This window comes from Mustelus asterias, chromosome 15 (assembly GCF_964213995.1).
Source record: "Mustelus asterias chromosome 15, sMusAst1.hap1.1, whole genome shotgun sequence".
Lineage (NCBI taxonomy): Eukaryota > Metazoa > Chordata > Chondrichthyes > Carcharhiniformes > Triakidae > Mustelus > Mustelus asterias.
Genome location: NC_135815.1, coordinates 76,937,086 through 76,957,283, shown reverse-complemented (window position 1 = coordinate 76,957,283; position 20,198 = coordinate 76,937,086). Strand labels below are relative to the sequence as shown.

The following is a 20,198-nucleotide window of genomic DNA, read 5'->3' as shown; positions in this document are numbered from 1 at the left end:
TCATTGTGGAGGGAGTACAATGTGTGAAGCACCCCTTCACTATCTGTAAAGAGACCCTGCCTTTTGAAAACCTGGCAAGGACAGCTAAATACTGACACTCTGTTTTAAAACTAGCTAGCACCATCTAGCATGAGATGCAAGAATTTCAGGACAATGCCCTCAATTTCCAGAATGGTGCACCAACTGGTAAGACATTGACGTGAACTTTCCTATCCCGCCCGCCACGGGGGTGGGGGTGGGGGGCTGGGTGTGTGTGTGCGCGCGCAGGGTGGGACCATGCAAAGGACATCGGGTGGGATTTTCCAGCCTTGGGGCAAGCGAAGCCAGAAAATCCCGCCCAATTTTTTCCCCTATAACATACAGCTTTGCTTTCCTTCCCAAGCTTGTGACCTCCAACATCTAGGGTGGCAGACACATGGGAAAACCATTATCACCATGCTCACCTCCAATCCGGACTTGTATCACCATTCCTTCATTGTTGCTTAGTACAAACTCTCCCACCTTATAACACTGTGGGAACACCTCCACCACAGAAACTGTGGCGATTGAAGAATGCAATTACCAAGGGCAGGATGGAGAATAAAATGTTGGCCTTGCCATCCATGCTGGCGCAATAGTTAAGAAAGCCCACCAACGTCTCTTAGGAGGCTAAGGAAATTCGGCATGTCCGCTATGACTCTCATCAATTTTTACAGATGCACCATGTATCATAGCTTCATATGGCTCTTGCTCTGACCAAGACAGCAAGAAACTACAAAGGGTTGTGAACATAGCTCAGTCCATCACTCAAATCAGCATCCAATCCATTAACTCCACCTACACTTCGCACTGCCTCTGAAAATGAGCCAGCATAATCAAAGACCCCACGCAGCCCGGATATACCCTTTTCCATCTTCTTCCATCAGGAAAAAGACACAAAAATCTGAGATCATGTACCAATTGACTCAAGAACAGCCTCTTCTGTGCTGCCAGACTTTGAAATGGTCCTACCATATATTAAGCTGATCTTTCTCTACACCCTACCTGTAACTGCAACACTATATTCTGCATCCTTTCCTTCTCCACTATGTACTCTACGAACAGTATGTTTTGTCTGTATAGAGTGCAAGAAACAATACTTTTCACTGTATACCAATACATGTGACAATAATAAATCAAATCAGATAAAGCATTAAAAAAATGGTTCCGAATTCATCATTAACTTGATCCAACTCGAGCACCTCTGCCTACTGAGAGGAGGAAATCTTTGTTCAATCTTAGCAAAATCCTGCAGCATTGCACCTTCACTTAAAGACAATTTCCTCACAAACACTTGGGCAGAGGTTCAAGGCTTGGGGATAAGGGGAGTTTGCGCAATGGGGTTCTGGGGGGGTGGGGGGGGTGGGCACAGAAGGAATACGGAATAGCCTAAACCAACCCGCACCAGAGTCAGTCTCGCATTGCCGGAAGAAGGGTATTAATGGGGTGGACCTCAATCTTCTTTCTTCCTTTTCCATCCATTGGGATTTACGGCCCATCCCCAGTCAGAGGAGGAGACGGTAACGTAGTGGCAATGTCACTTGTCAAGTAGTTCAGAGGCCCAGGCTAATGCTCAGAGGACATGGTTCAAATCCAACCATGGCAGCTGGTGGAATTTAAATTCAATTAATAAGATTTGGAATTGAAATGGTGACCATAAAACTATCACCGATTATCATAAATGGTTCACTAGTGCCCCTTCAGGGAAGGAAATCTGCCACCCTTGCCTGGTCTGGCCTACTTGACTCCAGATCCACAGAATGTGGTTGATTATTAACGGCCCACAGCCATGGCAGCTTAAGAGCAGTTGTCGATGGACAAATGCCGGCTTTGCCAATGATGCCCACAAAATAATTTTTTTTAAATGTTGAGAAAGTGGTGGGTGTTTTTTTCCCCCATGAAGCAATTGCAATTTGTGTGGTGATAGCATTCTCCACACTGCTGTCGGGTAGGGAGTTTATGGACTCTGATCGAGAACCATACATGATAGGTCCATGAACCTTCAGCAAATGCATGGGACATAGCATGCTCATCTTTGCCACCTGACTAAGACCAGCTCCCAGACTGGGGGTGGCACCCTGTACTTCCACAATTCGATGCCCTGCTACAGATCCCAGCTTCCTGCAGCAAACATTGAAATGGGCAAAGTGGCATATTGATTCCTGGAAATGGATGGTTTTCACATGCCAACATTAACGCAATGTCAACCGGTTACAGCAGGGCAAAGCTCCGAGCACCTGTGAGCAAGATGCTCAGATACTGAACCCAATAAAAACTACTAATAACATAGTCATCCTCGGTAAGGGTTACATACAGGCTGAATTTCCACTACCATCAGCTGACTCCAGTATCACAGGGGACACAGTCTCAGGATAAAGGGTAGGCCATTCAGGACTGTGATGAGGAACAATTTCTTCTGTCAGATGATAGTGAAGCTTTGGAATTCTCTACCCAGAATGCTGCGGAGGCTCAGCGGTTGAGTATGTTCAAGACTGAGCTCGATATAAGGGACACGGGGATAGTGCAGGAAAACGGTGCCGAGGTAGAATTTCAGCCATGAATGGTGGAGCAGACTCGAAGGGTTGAATGGCCTATTCCTATTTATTATGTTCTTATATTGACTAACTGAAGGATAAAATTGAACATGCCAAAGCTGATTTTTTTTGATTAGTTTTGTCTGCCAGGGAGAAGAAACCTGAGTCAGTGATTATTGGTGCGAGGTGCTAGTGGAAATCCACATGAAGATCAACTTATGAAATGTGCCACAAATGTTGCAGACCACAAGGCAGATGTTCCTCGATTCTCCCATTGACAGTGTACACAAAAGAAAACCTTAAAACCAGTACAAACCCATTGCACAAATGCTCGGCAAGTGTGTCAACTGTGATTCACTGTATTTAATGAAACAAGCATAGCAAAAATGGTAGGAATGACAGGACCAGCTGGATGCCCCACCCACACAGCCTTGCCAACTCCTGGGAGAGGCAAAATATAGAGGAAAAACCCAGGAGCATAAGGGAAATACTCAAGTAAACTTCCTGTCTGACCCCCTTCTCAAGTGATCAAAGTCAGTCGAGGAGATCATTATGGACCCATAAAGATACTACCTACCTTCCAGATGGCCCAAGGAACAGGTCAGATTTCCTCTTGAAGAGTTAGTGTGTACTGCACCAGCGGGCAATATATTCTCCTGGAAAAGAGCTGCCTAATATCCAGCTTCTATCTGCTCTTATCTAGTTTAAACACATGTCCCCGGCACTCCTCAATCGGTCAATAGTGATCTCATCTGGCCATTCCCTTATTATGCAGCTGTAAAGGTACATGGATCCAACTTCTTAAGACTATCAGAGGTCCTTTAGCTAGGCACCACTCTCTGAGCTCTCTCCTGAGAACTTTCCCAAGGCCAATACATCACCCATCCATGTGGGGTCACTGAAACAGTACAAAGGAACAGGCCCTTCAGCCCACCAAGCCTGTGCCAACACATGACACATCACCTCTTCGCGGTCCACATCACTCTATTCCCTGCCTGTTCATGTATCCGTCAAGGTGCCTCTTAAACGTTGCCATTGTATCTGCTTCCACCATCTCCTCTGGCAACGCATTCCAGGCACTTAACACCCTCTTTTAAAAAAAAACGGCCTCTCATATCTCCTTTAAACTTTCTTCCTTCTACCTTAAACCTGTGTGTTCTTTTTGAGGGCAATTAGGGATGGGTGATAAATGCTGGCCTAGTCAGTGCTGCTCAAGTCCCAAGAATGAATTTATCAAGAGGTTCCTGTAACTCTCGGTAAACAATATCTATTGGATTTCCAACATCTACGCATTTAATGACTTCTCCAGAATACACCATCAACCTAGTTTTCCAGAAGACAGGTTGTCTTTCCCTTTCCTGTGTTCATAAAGGCCGTTTCTGATGATCCCTTCCAATATTTTCCCCAATAATGGGTGCCAGGTTGATGGGTTTGTAGTTACCTGGATCTCATTTGACCCCTTTCTTGGGAAATACAGACAACGTGAGCTAGCTTCCAGCCCAAGGGAAGTAAGCTGGTCTTGCTTGGGTCAGTGGGCACATTCTCCAGACCAGCAAGCTTGCCCACTTTGAGCTCTGAATAATAAGATAGTAATATAAAAATTGATAGTAATGCTTTTGTGACAATGTATTTTTATCATGTTTCTTGTGAAGGGTTTGTTTAAAATTTAACTCTATTTGCCAATTTGCTTGCTCCAGGTAGCCTGCATGCCGAGAATGCAGAAAAATAATTGATCCTAGATACTGGAGTGTTTGTTTTAGTCTGAGCTAATGCATTTTTTGTTTAATTTTGGATTTTCCCCTGGGGTTTCGGAGTAGAGTTTAATTAGGTTGATTAACAAGAGACAGATTAATGTGTAATGGGAGAAGTCATGCTTATAGGGAAAAAGTTAGTTTCTGCTTGGGTCTGTAAGGAGCAGGTCTCTCTCTGGAGTGTGCTGTTTGAAACGAGGTCTCTCTCTGGTGTTCTGGAGACTTGAGAACTAGCAGCCCACATACAAGCACATAAGCCTCCTGTTTGCTAATTGATTTTTGAAGAGGAATTTAAATCTATAAGGAATACTGCTTAAATTGGAACTAATATATAGGTTGGCAGTTAAGAATATCTTGTCATGTTTTTCAATTGGCAAAAAATAAGCTAATTCATTTGCTACAGTTAAAACAAACTTTATTTAACAATCGAGTTTAATAAAAGTTTCCTAGTGTGTCAATAGAATCATGTGAAGTGAAACACCTCATCTTCACACTAGTGCCAAAAATAAAATTTTGGGTCTAGAATCATAGAATTCATACAGTGAAGGAGGCCATTCGGCCCATTGAGTCTGTATCAACTCTGACAGAGCATCTTATCCAGATCTTATCCCCTTAAACCCATGCATTTACCCCACTAACCTACACATCTTGGGACACTGGCACAGCCAATCCACCTACCCTGCACATCTTTGGAGTGTGGGATGAAACTGAATCACCCTGGAGGAAACCTTTGCAGACACAGGGAGAACGTGCAAACTCCAGTCACCTGAGGCTGGCATCCAACCCAGGTCCGTGACGCTGTTAGCAGCAGTGCTAACCACTGTGCTGCCCGCTGAGTTGGGCTTCTGATCTGATCCCTAACACTATTCAAATGCAAATCATCCCCATTATCTAGAAGAGTATAAACTGTTGCAAAATCGCCATTTAGTAGCTGCTCTGTCATGAACTGAACTCGTTTAAATCTGCTCTACAATGTTCATAGAAATCATAGAAACCCTACAGTGCAGAAGGAGGCCATTCGGCCCATCGAGTCTGCACCGACCACAATCCCACCCAGGCCCTACCCCCACATATTTACCCGCTAATCCCTCTAACTACGCATCTCAGGGACAATTTTTAACCTGGCCAATCAACCTAACCTGCACATCTTTGGACTGTGGGAGGAAACCGGAGCACCCGGAGGAAACCCACGCAGACACGAGGAGAATGTGCAAACTCCACACAGACAGTGACCCGAGCCGGGAATCGAACCCGGGACCCTGGAGCTGCGAAGCAGCAGTGCTAACCACTGTGCTACCGTGCCATGAATGGTCTACTATCCTTAATGAATTTCTAACTCCTGATGTAGCTGAAAACGATTCATATTACTACTGCCTTCATCTTTTCCAGCAATCTCTTCGTTACTCTCACAGCTCCATTTTGTCTCCCTCAATTCTGAGATACCAGTCCATGCTCTCGAGTCAAATTCCTGAAGTATGAACCCTTTACTAACCAGTGGTTAAGATGGCAGCTGTACCCAGGATATAACAAAGGTGGGTAGATGTGCCTGGATGTATTGTCCTAGGCAGAGAAACCATCCAGTTGGGCACTTGCCAGCTACAACTTACCCAGTCCCTGAATTCAGCTCGCAAAGACAGTCAGTCTACACAGAAAAGTACAAATGAGGAAGGGATTCAGTCCATCAGCTCCCAAGTGTTTACGTGTGTCTGCAGACCTCATGGTAACATTGAAATAAAAGCAAGAAAGAGAAAGAATTGTAATTTAAGAGGCACTTTTCACAAATGTTTTACAGCCAATGACATGCTTGTGATGGAGACATTGTGATAACACAGCAAATGCTATGACAACAGAAATGAGGTAACTGCTATAGTTTTCTTTTTAAGGCACTGTTGGAGGGATAATTCTTGGGAGAATGCCCGAGCTCTTTAAATATTGCCATGGGATTTTACACCACCGAGGGGGTAGACAGGTTTAAGGCCTCATAGGTCACTTTCAGCAGTGCAGCATTCAGTATCAATTTGTAATGTTAAATCAGACGGAGCTGTACAGAACTAGTGCACAGGTATCTCCTCCAAATAAGAGTTTAATTTTGGCTGTGGATTCTTTTCTTTTACCCCTGACATGCTCCCATGTGTGTCGTCATTGTCTACAGGAACAGTGCCAGAAGACTCGAGGATAGCAAATGTTGTCCCTTGTTCAAGGGGAGTAGGGACAACCCTGGTAATTATAGACCAGTGAGCCTTACTTCTGTTGTGGGCAAAGTTTTGGAGAGGATTATAAGAGATAGGATTTATAATCACCTAGAAAGGAATAATTTGATTAGGGATAGTCAGCACGGTTTTGTGAAGGGTAGGTCATGCCTCACAAACCTTATTGAGTTATTTGAGAAGGTGACCAAAGAGGTGGATGAGGGTAAAGCGGTTGATGTGGTGTATATGGATTTCAGCAAAGCGTTTGAGAAGGTTCCCCAGGGTAAGCTTTTGCCGAAAATACGGAATTGGCTAGTAAGAAAACACAGGGTGGTGGTTGATGGGAAATGTTCATCCTGGAGTTCAGTTACTAGTGGTGTACCGCAAGGATCTGTTTTGGGACCACTGCTGATTGTCATTTTTATTAATGACCTGGATGAGGGCGTAGAAGGATGGTTTAGTAAATTTGCGGATGACACTAAAGTCGGTGGAGTTGTAGACAGTGTGGAGGGAAGTGGCAGGTTACAGAGAGACATAGATAAGCTGCAGAGCTGGGCTGAGAGGTGGCAAATGGAGTTTAATGCAGAAAAGTGTGAGGTGATTCACTTTGGAAGGAGTAACAGGAGTACAGAGTACTGGGCTAATGGCAAGATACTCGGTAGTGTGGATGAACAGAGGGATCTGGGTGTCCATGTGTATAGATCCCTGAAAGTTGGCACCTAGGTTGATAGGGTTGTTAAGAAGGCGTACAGTGTGTTAGCTTTTATTGGTAGAGGGATTGAGTTTCAGAGCCAGGAGGTTATGCTGCAACTGTACAAAACTCTGGTGCGGCCGCACTTGGAGTATTGCGTACAGTTCTGGTCGCCGCATTATAGGAAAGATGAGGAAGTGTTGGAAAGGGTGCAGAGGAGATTTACCAGGATGTTGCCTGGTATGGTGGGCAAATCGTATGAGGAAAGGCTGAGGGACTTGAGGTTGTTTTCGTTAGAGAGAAGGTGGCTTAATAGAGGCATACAAGATGATGAGGATTAGATAGGATGGAAAGCGAGAGCCTTTTTCCTCAGATGGTGATGGCTAACACGAGGGGACAGCTTTAAATTGAGGGGTTAGAGATATAGGACAGATGTTAGAGGTAGGTTCATTACTCAGAGTAGTAAGGGTGTGGAATGCCCTGCCTGCAGCAGTAGTGGACTCGTCAACATTAAGGGCATTCAAATGGCTGTTGGATAAACATATGGATGATACTGGAATAGTGTAGATTAGAGGGGCTTTAGATTGGTTTCACTGGTCGGCGCAAAATCGAGGGCCGAAGGGCCTGTACTGCGCTGTAATGTTCTATGTTCTAAGTGAATGGGGTTCCCCTGACCTTTCCCTAAGGCCAACCCAAAATTTTTCACCTCCCCTTAGATTTTTCACTGTTCAGAAGCAGCAGGCCTCTACACAGGACCTTCCCCTGGCCAATGCATCGAATCCTGCACTCGTATTGAAGTCATTCCTCAGTATCTGCTCGCAATCAGTGGGTGTGGGCTCAGTTAGATGGATCCAGCTTTGAACCCTGCCCCAGAGATATGGGGGATAGGATGGGAAAGTAGAGCTGACAGAGCAACTTTAACTTAACCCACTGGGCTGTAAACCAGGGGATTGATGTAACGTCTGTTTTATAACTCACCCAGTGTTACTGTCTTGCTGGCTTCAATAGCCATGGCTTCATGGATAGCACCTCAGAAGGTTAGGGATTCATGTTTTACAAGATCAGCTCAAATTCTTGAGAATACCATTCTCAGTGTATTACTTTTGGAGGTGCTGCCCTATGGCCGAATTAAATCGCGACACCTGCTTCCCCTCAAGTGGACACAGAAGATCCCATGTCACTTTATGAAATAGATTTGCCAATATATATCCGTCAACCAATATCACTAAAAAGGGCCTGATCATTATCACATTACCATCTGTGGGACCTTACTTGGTGAACACTGAATGTAGGATATATGGCAGCCACAGTTGCTAAACTTCTAAAAGTACTTCATTGATTGTAGAGCACTTTAGGCTGTCTTGCGATCCTGAAAGGTTCAGGTTGTTCATTCAATGACATGTAAAATTTGTATTATACCCAAAACTGCTTCAGGCTCCCAAACAGAGATCAGGTCTCCCAGTCCCCAGCTCTGCACATATGGATCCACACAGGAGTTGATTCTGCCGATTTATCCACTACATGCATCTGTCTGCTGTACCCTCACACTGAGGAAGACACAATAGAGGAATTAACATTTTCTGTATGAAATCTGGATGTGCTTCGTGCAAGTATCTGCTTCACCTCAATTAACAGAAATCACCACACAGTTTCAAACCATATTTACTGTTCAAATTCCTTCCAAAAGGCACAGTAGTATGTCTTACAGCGAGGAAACACTGACTAATAAAGCCAAGTATATCATCTCCATGAATCCAAACACAATTCCAACATTTGTTAACAGAATTGTTAGAAACCGCAACATCTGGTGAGAGAAATTCTACCAGTACCACTCTGTAGCCCGTTTACTACTTACTCACTGGTTCCATTTTATCCTTTCGGATACTAAGCACTTGGTCCAGAACTGACATTCCAACACTGACCGAGTGAGCTAAATCACAGCCCTCAGACAGGTTTGGTGCCTTAAAGAAAAGTTATATGGATTTGAGGGCAATTGACAACAGAGACAAGACCAGCAGAGAGTGGAGTTTGGGGGTTGGGGTGTGATTGAAGAAGAAAGAAAAAAAGAGGGGAAATGGAGACCAATCTCAAAGGTTAGGGGTTTCAGCGGAAAGATAGAGACCAACTCCGACAAAATTTCACTCTGGGCAGCTCCCACACTGTTGTACTTTAAGTCAGGTCAAGTCACAATGTTAATGCACTATGAACATTTATTTATATGTACACACAGGCATCAACAACTCAAATACCCTTAAACGTCACAATTTTGTTTTGAAGATATACATAGGGCTTTCTTCAGCATTCCATTTTTAGAACTGCAGACAATATACACAGGACATGGTTCAATGCAAAACAATTAAGAGTTCAGAGTTTTAACAAAACTCCAGTTTTCTTCCTCCCACACAAAACTTTCAAGAGTTACCCAAACCACACCCAGCTTCTTCGCCATAAAGTCAAATATAAAAAAATGGCACTCACTTTGCCTGCCATTTCCCTCGCTTTATTGCATTGGAAGTAGGTTTCCCCAGAAGCAAATACAATCGGATGACCAGCTCGATGTCCTGTAATTTGTCCTTCCCCTGGCCAAACGGGTCGGTGCGCAGATCGGGGTTTCGAGCAGAGTTTGACAAGAGATGCTATCAGTTTAATCCTGCCAGGCACTTCAAAGTTCCTTTGCATAGGACTTATCTAAAATTTGAACTATTGAGAAAGTCAAACCGGAGTTGCAATTTATTTTGAGCAGGTGATTTGAGGAAGTCAAATGTGATTTAAAATTTGTTTTGAGGGAAGTGGGGGGGGGGGGGGATATATTGGAACATTCATTAGGTAGAAATTCTAACAGGTCCCTATTTTTCATAGGAATGTGCAAATACAAAATTTGGTCCAGCTTTAGTTTTGGAAGTCAATGTTTATGATGTTCTCCAATCAGCAGGCACTTGTGGGGAGCAAAACTTAGCTTCTTAGAGATATTTGTGCACATGCTTCCAGCGCTCTGCAGTGGGCGTCTCATGTAAAATGTTTAAGTACAGATTACAAGAGCTTGTGTTTCAGGCAAGGATAAAGTGATGGGTGGGATGGGGCACAATGAACCCTACAAGTGCCAGGCAGTAACTCGTACAACCCTAGGGAAATGCCACAAGCACTGGGGATCACTCTTCCCATTGAACTTTCACCACTTCAATTTCAATCTCAACTCCTTTTACAAATTACACCCAGGATCCAAAAACATGACTTCAGTGTTAACTAAAATTAGGATGAGCAAAAAAAAAAGTTTTGAGATTTTAATGCAGATGGAAAGGAGTTGAGTAGTGCAATATTAGAAACAGCTAGGTTCTTCTCATCAGTTGAAACCAGCAGTATCAATTTGGTCATCTGGCACATAATTAAATGGAAGTTTTGTCAAAACCCCAAACATGATTTAGAGCATTGGTTAACCACTCTGGTACAAAGACAAGTTGAATTACAATTATTGTAACAGGTCCCTATTTCAACATTTTTGCATAGGAATGTGCAAATACAAAATTTGGTCCAGCTTTAGTTTTGGAAGTCATTGTTTATGACGTTCTACAATCAGCAGGCACTTGTGTGGAGCAAAGCTTAGCTTCTTAAAAGAGAGAGAGATATTTGTGCATTATCCAAGCTTCTAGGAGTTAAACAGCAGCAGAGATACAAACTGTAAAGGATATAGAACAGGAGCATGCACAGCCTATCCCGTGACCAGAGTTACTGCAGCGGAAACTGGATGTACAACAATTTCAGACTGCAAATTATAGATTCATCTTCAGCGGGTCAAATCAGGTCAGTCTGAGAATTCCTGGCCTCATCCAGTCATATGGCACTAATTACTCGTCAACGCAACCAGGCAGTTTTGTAGCATCTGTACATTGTTCTGAAAGAAACAGAATACACATGTTGGTGATGGTAGCAGAGCAAGTTGATGAAGCTGTTAAAGAACTTCTGTTTTAGAAATAAGAGGCCAAGAACACAAAACAAGTCATGCTAAACTTTCAGAAATCATAGCATTGGTTCCAGTTGGAGTATCGCACCCTCTGCTGGGCACCACACTCCAGGAAGGGCGTTAAGGCATTGCAGAGAGTGTACAGAAGATTTATCGAATGATATAGGGCAAGAGGGGCTTCATTTATGCAGATAAACTGGAGAAGCTGGAACGGTTCTCCTTCGAGCAGAGAAGGATTAATAGCAATGCTCAAAATTAGGAGGGGGTTTTGGGTAGATTGGCCCTCCTGCTGGTGGAAACAGAGGATACAAATAAAAGACGATTAATAAACCTATCAAAGGCAGAATCATGATGTTACAGAAGGAGACCATTCAGCCCATCGGGTCCATAATAAGGTTAACATATGAATGGGTTATGATGTGAAATGCATTCCCCAAAGGTCTGGTGGAAGCAGTAACTTACAAAAAGGGAATCCGATAAAGAGGAAGCAGCAGGGCTACAGAGAAAGAGCGTGGGTGTAGGACCAATAAAGGGGGAAATTTTAAAGAGTTGGCACAGAGACAACAATATTCTTCTGTGCTGTATGATTCTATGGAGGTGGCATTAGATTGGTTGCTTTTCCAAGTTATATATCAAACAAACAGGAGCACATGAGCTGAGTTGATAAATGCCCTAAATGTACAATTGGGAAGCTTGTTCCCCAAACAAACCTCTGATAGAACTGGCAGAGATTCAAATGGCTTCCTTCTGTTCTGACAAAGAGTCAAAGGACTCGAGACGTTAGATCTGCTTTCTCTCCTTTCAGAAGCTGCCAGACCTGCTGAGTTTTCCCAGCAAACTCTGTTCTTGTGTCAGATTCCAGCAAGCAGTATTTTGCTTATTTTATGGCTTCCTCTGTTGCTATACTATTCTAAAGTTTAGTGTTACAAGTAGACTTACACTGCAATGAAGTTAGTGAAAATCCCCTAGTTGCCACACTCCGGCGTCTGTTCAGGTACACTGAGGGAGAGTTTAGCATGGCCAATGTACCCAACCAACACGTCTTTCAGACTGTGGAAGGAAATCCATGCAGACATGGGGAAAATGGAGTTCAGTTCACAAACAGGGCATACATAGACAAACTCAATGACTAGATAATGGTTGGAATGAGAGTCTTAACAGGTCTTTTCAGATGCAGACAATGTGAGTGGAGAGAGGGTTTAAGCACAGGTTAAAGAGATATATATTGTCTCCAGCCAGGACAGTTAGTGAGATTTTGCAAGCCCAGGCAAGTCGTGGGGGTTACAGATAGATCCCGGTTGAGGTCGTCCTCGTGTGCACAGAACTTGGCTATCTGCTCAGTTTCTGCTCAGTGATTCTGTGTTGTCATGTGTCGTGAAGGCCGCCTACCCAAAGATCAGAGGCCGAATGCCCTTGACTGCTCCCCGACAGAAAGGGAACACGCTTGCCTGGTGATTGTTAAGCAGTGTCCATTCATCCGTTGTCGTAGCGTCTGCATGGTTTCCCCAATGTACCATGCCTCGGGACATCCTTTCCTGCAGCGCATCAGGTAGACAGTGTTGGCCGAGTCGCAAGAGTGTGTACCTGGTGGATGGTGTTCTCATGTGAGATGATGGCATCCGTGTTGATGATCCGGCACGTCTTATAGAGGTTGCTGTGGCAGGGTTGTGTGGTGTTGTGGTCACTGTTCTCCTGAAGGCTGGGTACAATGGTCTGTTTGAGGTTGCGTGGTTGTTTGGAGGCAAGTAGTGGAGGTGTGAGGATGACCTTGGCTCAACAATTGTAATCGAGTTTGTCTATATATGCCCTGTTTGTGAACTGAACTCTTCACTCACCTGAAGGGGCAATGCTCCGAAAGCTCGTGCTACCAAATAAACCTTTTGGACTTTAACTTGGTGTTGTGAGACTACTTACTGTATCTGACATGCAGAGTTCACATATGGACAAAATCACAGCAATGAGCTGTGAATATGAACTGCCAGAAAGTTTTTGAAAAAGTGCCGCATAACATGTTTGCTAGAAACGTCAGAATTCATGGAATAGAAAAGGGACAGCAGCAGCATGGATAGGATGTTGGCTGAGGGATGGTGGCCTGGTGGGCCCTTTCACTCACTACAGCAACATCGTCCCCTGGTGGGCCCTTTCACTCACTACAGCAACATCGTCCCCTGGTGGGCCTTTTCACTCACTACAGCAACATCACCCCCTCCTGGTGTGCTGCTTCACACTAGCTACACAAGATGGAATCCATCATCTCAGCAGTTATTGGTTACAGCTGAGAATTCTGCACTCAGTTCCTTATGGATGTACTGACATGTGCATCATGCATGGGGCAGCATGGCAGCAGTGGTTCGCACTGCTGCCTCAGCACCAGGGACCGGGTCACTGTGTGTGTGGAGTTTGCACGTTCTCCCTGTATCTACATGGATTTCCTCCCACAGTCCAAAGATGTGCGGGTTAGGTGGATTGGCCATGCTAAATTGCCCCTTAGTGTCAGGGGGACTAGCTAGAGTAAATGCACGGTGTTATTGGGATAGGGCCTGGATGGGATTGTGGTCGGTGCAGACTCAATGGGCTGAATGGCCTCCTTCTGCACTGTAGGATTCTATGATTTGGATGGGAAGGGGTAAACCACAGATGTGGACATGAATAACAGGTTGTGGGTTACGAGCTCTCGTGACAGTGTTGGTTACGTTCTGCTACATAAATAAAATCAGGCCTGATGGTGTGCACTACTCACTCTGGCATGCTTTAGTTCTAGCTCGGTCATTTCAATCAGGTTTTTACGGAATGCATCCACTCGTCTGCCTCTGAAAGCAATCAGCTCTGAAAACAGGAGAATAGACAAAGGTTCAGCACTACAATACACAGAAGGACACTAAGGGTTTGTGTGGACTTTAGGATCTTGTACCTTGCTTTGCAGACTCCGAAAGCTTGTCAAATTTTTGACCAGACAGCTGATGCTGCAGCTCCGCCTGTTTCACATCTTTACCCTTCATTCGAGCTTTATCTAGAGCTTTGTTGGCGTTTTCATAATCGACTAGAGCCCTTGCTCTCCTGTACAGAAGATCCTGATCAATAGAAAAATCCTGCATTAATATCGGTTTATGAAAAAGGTATCAGTTCTAATCCAGTGCTGTGTGTACAGTATATTTACAGGTGTTCAAATTAAACTTCAAACACTAAAATGGAGGACTGGAAACAGGAGACCATTCAGCCCCTCACACCTATTCTGCCAATTAATCAGATCAAAGCTGATCTGTTCTCAGCTCCATATTCTTTATTCCCCTATTCAAACATATATTTTGATCACAGTCTTAAGTTAGAGCTACACAGACAAAACACACTGTTCATAGAGTGCATAGGAGAAGATAGTATTGCTGTTATCGATAGGGGCAGGAGAAAGATCAGCTTAATGTGTGATAGGATCAGTGTACGAGTCCTCTGATTTTCCTTCTGAATGGACCAAGCTCTAAACTTCAGATTGTGACTTCTGATTCTGGATTCCTTTCCAGGGGGAAGTTAGAATCAAAGACAAGTGGTATATCCTGCCTTTGTTTGGAGGAATATACATGTAGTCAAATTTCAACACGGGGAGGGGCGAACTCGACAACGCTTGGTTAAACTCCGTGCTTTGTTAAGTGACAAATCTGACACCAGAACTACTGGCACCAGTGTTGCTTCCAGTGCTAAGAAGCTCAATGTGCCATGAGCACCAAGTCTTTGCAACAAGGTCAGGGTGTCTGATCAACTTCCTGTTGCCTGTAAAGTCCCTCTGACTAGTCTGAAAACTGCTCTTTATACTTCTTGCACCGTTGGATTCGGCAGTTTGTATTTTACAGACCGAGATAATCTGATCCCGTTTCTCTAATCACTAACCGGGAAAATATTCTAAATTCACCTGTAATTTTAAGACTGCTAAGTTGCACACCAGATAATCTACTTTGCTGATGTTGGGTTAACATTGGCCAGATCGCAGGGAAAACTCACCTGATCGTCAAAATGGGATCTTTTCTGTCCGTTTGAGAAGGCAGACGGAGTCTCTGTATAACGTCTCAGCCAAAAGGCAGCGCAGCACAAAGTGCCGGTTTAGATTATGGGCTCAAATCTCTGGACTGGGGTTTGAACCCATGACCTTCTCAAGAATAGAGTGCAACTGATTGAACTAAAGTTGACACAGCAGCTTGTTTTTGATCCAAAAATGAAAGACTGGAAAGTTTTCTCCATCTGGCAGCTCCTGAGGGGATCATATTGCTCACAGAGGACCAGTCACCAGCTGGAAATGGTTGACAGCAGAATGTGTGGAACGATGAAATGCAGCGTTGAACAGAACTAAAAACTTGCAAAAGCACCTTCCTCAGCATGGTGGCAAAGTGGTTAGCACTGCTGCTTCACAGGGCCAGGGATCCGGGTTCAATTCCAGTCTGTGCAGAGTTTGCATGGTCTCCCAGTGTCTGTGTGGGTTTCCTCCAGGTGCTCCAGTTTCCTCCCACAGTCCAAAGATTAGTTTCTTGCAGGGATTATAGGCAAAGATCAGGGGATTGGAGGTTGAATTGGATTGTTCCTTCAAAGAACCAGCACAGACTCAATGCATAAATTCTCGTAATGCTGCAAGAGTCAATGGACAGGAAGGAAAATGAATGTAGCACAGGGAACGAGTAGGAATTAATTTGCTGTCAGAAGGTTACCAGATGCCAGGGTTCTCGATGGTTAGGTAAATACATGACTAACAGGGAGACTTGCATTCGTGCACTGCAGTATAGGGTATAAAGCCCAGTTTGCGTTCAGAAAGGTCTGTTCTGTCCTGCAATCAGCACCTGGGGCATGCCTACTCCTACTAGGTGGATATTTGTGTGCTGGCTGATTTTGCAAACACAAGTGTGCAGGTTAGGTGGATTGGCAATACTAAATTACCCAAGTGTCCCAAGACGTGTAGGTTAGGGAGATTGGCAGGGTAAATGTGGGGTTACAGGGATAGGGCCCGGGTAAGATGCTCTGTTGGAGAGTCACGATGGGCTGAATGGCCTCCTTTTGTACTGTAAGGATTCTATGATTCCATAAAAACTTCTCTGCTACAAAAGCCTGAAACCTCGAAATAGAAAGTTAATCTTAGTGTCTGAATAATGTTCCTTCACTGTCGCTGGGTCAAAATCCTGGAGCTTCCTCCCTAACAGCACTGTGGGTGTATCTACATCATGGACTGCAGCGGGTCAAAGAGGCAGCTCACCACCACCTTCTCCAGGTCAATTTGGGATGGTCAATAAAGGCTGGCCTAGCCAACAATGCCCACATCCCAAAACAACCACTCGGATTAAATTCATTCACAGGAAAAGAAAATCACATGGACCAAAAAGCAGGTGAGTGGAGAATTTCTGACCACTTAATGGATATCCTTAGGATTTGTTGTCAGGGTCTTAAACTGTCTAAATTGTATTGGATACTAATCTGCAAACACGTGCTAAATGTCAGACCCGACAAAAGCCCCACCTTTAGTCCATCCAGAAAGCCTTGGAGAATTCTACACAAGAGCGGGCTAAAGGAAATTACTGCAGTCGCTAGGTTGTTGAAAACCAATTCCATGTGTTGCACAGTGTGTGACAAGAACAGTTTTCTTCTTGTATAAATGAAGCAATGTTGAAATGTTAGGGACAGATAAATAGCCCAGTAATGCACAGCAGGTATGTGGTGAATTTCTTATGCATAACTATAAAGATCAAATGACGTACCCTGAAAAATCAAAACTAGATCATTGGTCAAGATTTGGGGAAAGATGACCAAAGTGCCAATTATAAAGAAAAAAGTCTTTGGCAGGAGGATAAATATTAATCCTAATCCCTATTCATTGTAACAAAATAACATCATTGACAGCCAGATAGCTGAATGGGCTGGGAGTTCTCAATTGGTAAAATTCTTATGAAGAAATCCCAAAATCTCTGGAGGACCTCCAGGTTTACAAATCGAGGGGCAATAACATGCTTCAGTTACCTTACCTTTGCTGCCTGTATATCTCTCATATAGTATTTCAACAGTTCTGTCAGCTTCAAGTCTTCATCACTTGACACTCTTCCTTCTACTTTCTGTAGATGAGGGGGAAGAAATGTCCAGTAAAAAGGGAACTGTTTTGGGACTAAGCCAGCATCAACTGTCAAACTAATTTTAACCAGTTTAGAATATTTCATATTATATCAAATGTTTAAAGAGTACCACTATCCATCAAGATTTGACTATTACAGGTTGCACTCATGAACTCCATCATCACCCCTAGCTGAAAGATCATTCCATCCACCATTGGCATACCATGACTGAAATAAATGCTTCCATGAATTTTGCTTTGTTGTGCGCAGCTTCTCTGTTGCATTGTGAGGGAACATACTACAGATTGCCTGCAGTGTGCACTAACTCAGAGCTTTGTCAGTGCCACCCAAATCCTAGATATAGCATCTAGAACAGGGGCAACATGTGCATGGTAAGATCCTGAAGCCGCAAAATATCCCCAGTTGGACATAATACTGTTCCTTCTTCATCGCTGGATACAAGTCTTGGAACTCTCCACTTAAGATTGTGGGAGTACCTACAGCACAAGACAGCAGCAGCTCACGGTGATCCATCACAGTGCTCTCAAGAGCAACTAGGGATGGACAATATATGCTGACCTCGTCAAGGCAGAAACATGAATGAACTGTCTGAAAAAATCCTCCAACTATTAAAAACTGGCATCCAGTCTGGGTGTTTCTGGCTACAAATCTTGGCCCAAATGAGTACTTTAGCATCAGAATGGTGCTGAGAAAGTGAGCTGGAAACTATTATGCATCATGGCATGCACTGGAACTCCTTCACATACCTACTGATACATTTCCAAACTCTAGCTCCCTCCCAAGCGTACTGGTCCAGTGTGCTCTGTCCAGTAGGCAAATTCAAAAGTTGTGCACCCGGGAAGAAATGGGTTTTCACACATAGGAAACTCCAATGTCCATTGCCTAAACTGAGACTTTGAAATATAATGCCCGTGTTAAGGAAAAACAAACTGATAGGCATAAGCTGGAAAGCAAGAGTGAGGTGGTGCCTTTTTTGGTTCAGGAACAAGAAAGGTGGTACACAGGTGAGATTACACTGAAGGAAATACTTAAGTACACAGAATACAACTGCTTAGTTGTATTTAACTGGCTTAGAACAGGAGGAGGCTACTCATCCTTATGCCTGTTCCAGAATTTATCAAGGCTGGGTATCACAACTCCATTTATCGCTTTCCTTTCATATGCCACAAAATGCTTTCATGACAAAAAAAAAATCAAATCTCATTGGCGGCACGGTAGCACAGTGGTTAGCACTGCTGCTTCACAGCTCCAGGGACCTGGGTTCGAATCCTGGCTTGGGTCGCTGTCTGTGTGGAGTTTGCACATTCTCCCCGTGTTTGCATGGGTTTCCTCCGGGTGCTCCGGTTTCCTCCCACAGTCCAAAGATGTGCGGGCTAGGTTGATTGGCCATTCTAAATTGCCCCTTAGTATCCCGGGATGCATAGGTTAGAGGGGTTAGTGGGTAAATATGTAGGGATATGTGGATAGGGCCTGGGTGGGATTGTGGTTGGGGCAGACTCAATGGGCCGAATGGCCTCTTTCTGCACTGTAGGATTTCTATGATTCTATGATTCCAGGTCACAGCATTTCACAGCCTTTGGGCAGTGAATAGAATTGGGGATTTATCAGTTTTTTTACCCTTCACAGCCAAGTTCTAACTTGGAAGATTGTGCCCTCTTGTGCTGGAAACCTGCATTTAATTACATCCAGGTTAGAACAAAATAAAGCTTCCGCTTTTTCCTCTTCCCTCCCAAATTCCTAAGGTGACCAGTGATTAAAACACACCTCAATGCTGATAAATACGTGTCTTCAAGCCAGTTGAAGCTCCTCACTAACTCTGCCATTTTCTATGATTCCCTGTCAATTGCTTTCATTTTCCTTGGTTTTTTCTTCCACCAAAGTTTTGCCTTTCAAACAATACATACGGAAAAGATTATCTAGGCCTGCCTTACACAGTTGTGGCAGCGTAGACAGCCCCTAGGCAGTGGGAGAAACCCTCCCATGAGAAGCAGAACAGATAAAAATCCCAGCACAAATATGCAGGGGAAAAAAAGTGTGGAAAATGCTTCTGAAACCTCCATGGGAGATGGAAACAACCCTGGAGGCTACATGGACTCTTCATTATTCCCACAACAGTTCTGCCCAGATACAGATAAAACAGGGATTAAAGAACTATTCAGCTCAAAAACATCAAAAGCACCCTTCCAATAATTCATTTCATCTTGTGACATGCTGCGAGTAATTTGAGTTTTATTCGACACAAACTTCCCCCAGATATTCCTTTCAGTAGCCGCTCAAGAAATTGGCAGCAAATTAACTCTCATCATGTCATATCATCCAGGACTCCACTTAACTTCAGGTTTGCACCCTCTGTCATTATGGCAACTGTCCACCGACTTGCAATGAGGATGTGAACAACTAGCCAGAGAATTAATACTCAAAACCACCCATCGGGAAACTGTCCCACTTAAGTGAATCATCCAGTTAAGAGAATCAAAAGTCAGTGAACCAAGTGACGTCTTTAAGTGGGGTTTCCCCCCCAAGGGTGTCATCACTTGTGCAAATACAGGTTAATACAAATCAAATTGGTGAATTTTAGTAATACTGTCTTTCAAAAATGAGCTGAAAGGAGTTACTCGATCCAAAAAGTTACCATTTTACTGTATACCAATACATATGACAATAAATCAAATCTGCTCATTGGTATTATGAGCCCAAATTACCATAAACCCATTACTGTTAAATGAAAAAAAACCCCAAGATGCTGGCAGGGACATCAATTTAAGAATCCAATGTAAAGCTGTTGACAGATTTTTGTTAGACAAAGGATCAAAGGAAAATGGAGCCAAGGCAGGAGTCCTGGTTTGAGCTACAGATCACACAATGCTGGGTTGCAGAGCTGAATAGTATACTTCTTTAAAAAACCTTCATGAACGATCGTATTTAATGAATCCCCATGGATAACATGCTGTACTTGAAATTT

The 20,198-nt window shown here is 43.8% G+C and overlaps 1 protein-coding gene across 2 annotated transcripts in view; it reads right to left on the bottom strand.

Moving 5' to 3' along the window:
- Window positions 1-8,829: 8,829 nt before the first annotated feature.
- The window catches only part of snx5 (sorting nexin 5), a 47,718-nt gene continuing 36,349 nt past the window's right edge, over window positions 8,830-20,198 (bottom strand). The window contains exons 11-15 of one of the 2 annotated variants that reach the window (XR_013499673.1): window positions 17,132-17,218; window positions 14,053-14,212; window positions 13,882-13,967; window positions 10,765-11,072; window positions 8,830-10,118 (exon numbers count right to left, since the gene is read on the bottom strand). Coding sequence is in view for 1 of the 2 variants with exons in the window: in XM_078230161.1 (XP_078086287.1) it covers window positions 11,022-11,072; window positions 13,882-13,967; window positions 14,053-14,212; window positions 17,132-17,218 (384 nt within the window). In the remaining variant the exon portion in view is untranslated. Of the gene's footprint in view, window positions 11,073-13,881; window positions 13,968-14,052; window positions 14,213-17,131; window positions 17,219-20,198 lie in introns of both variants that reach the window. The other variant, XM_078230161.1, reaches the window with a different exon arrangement.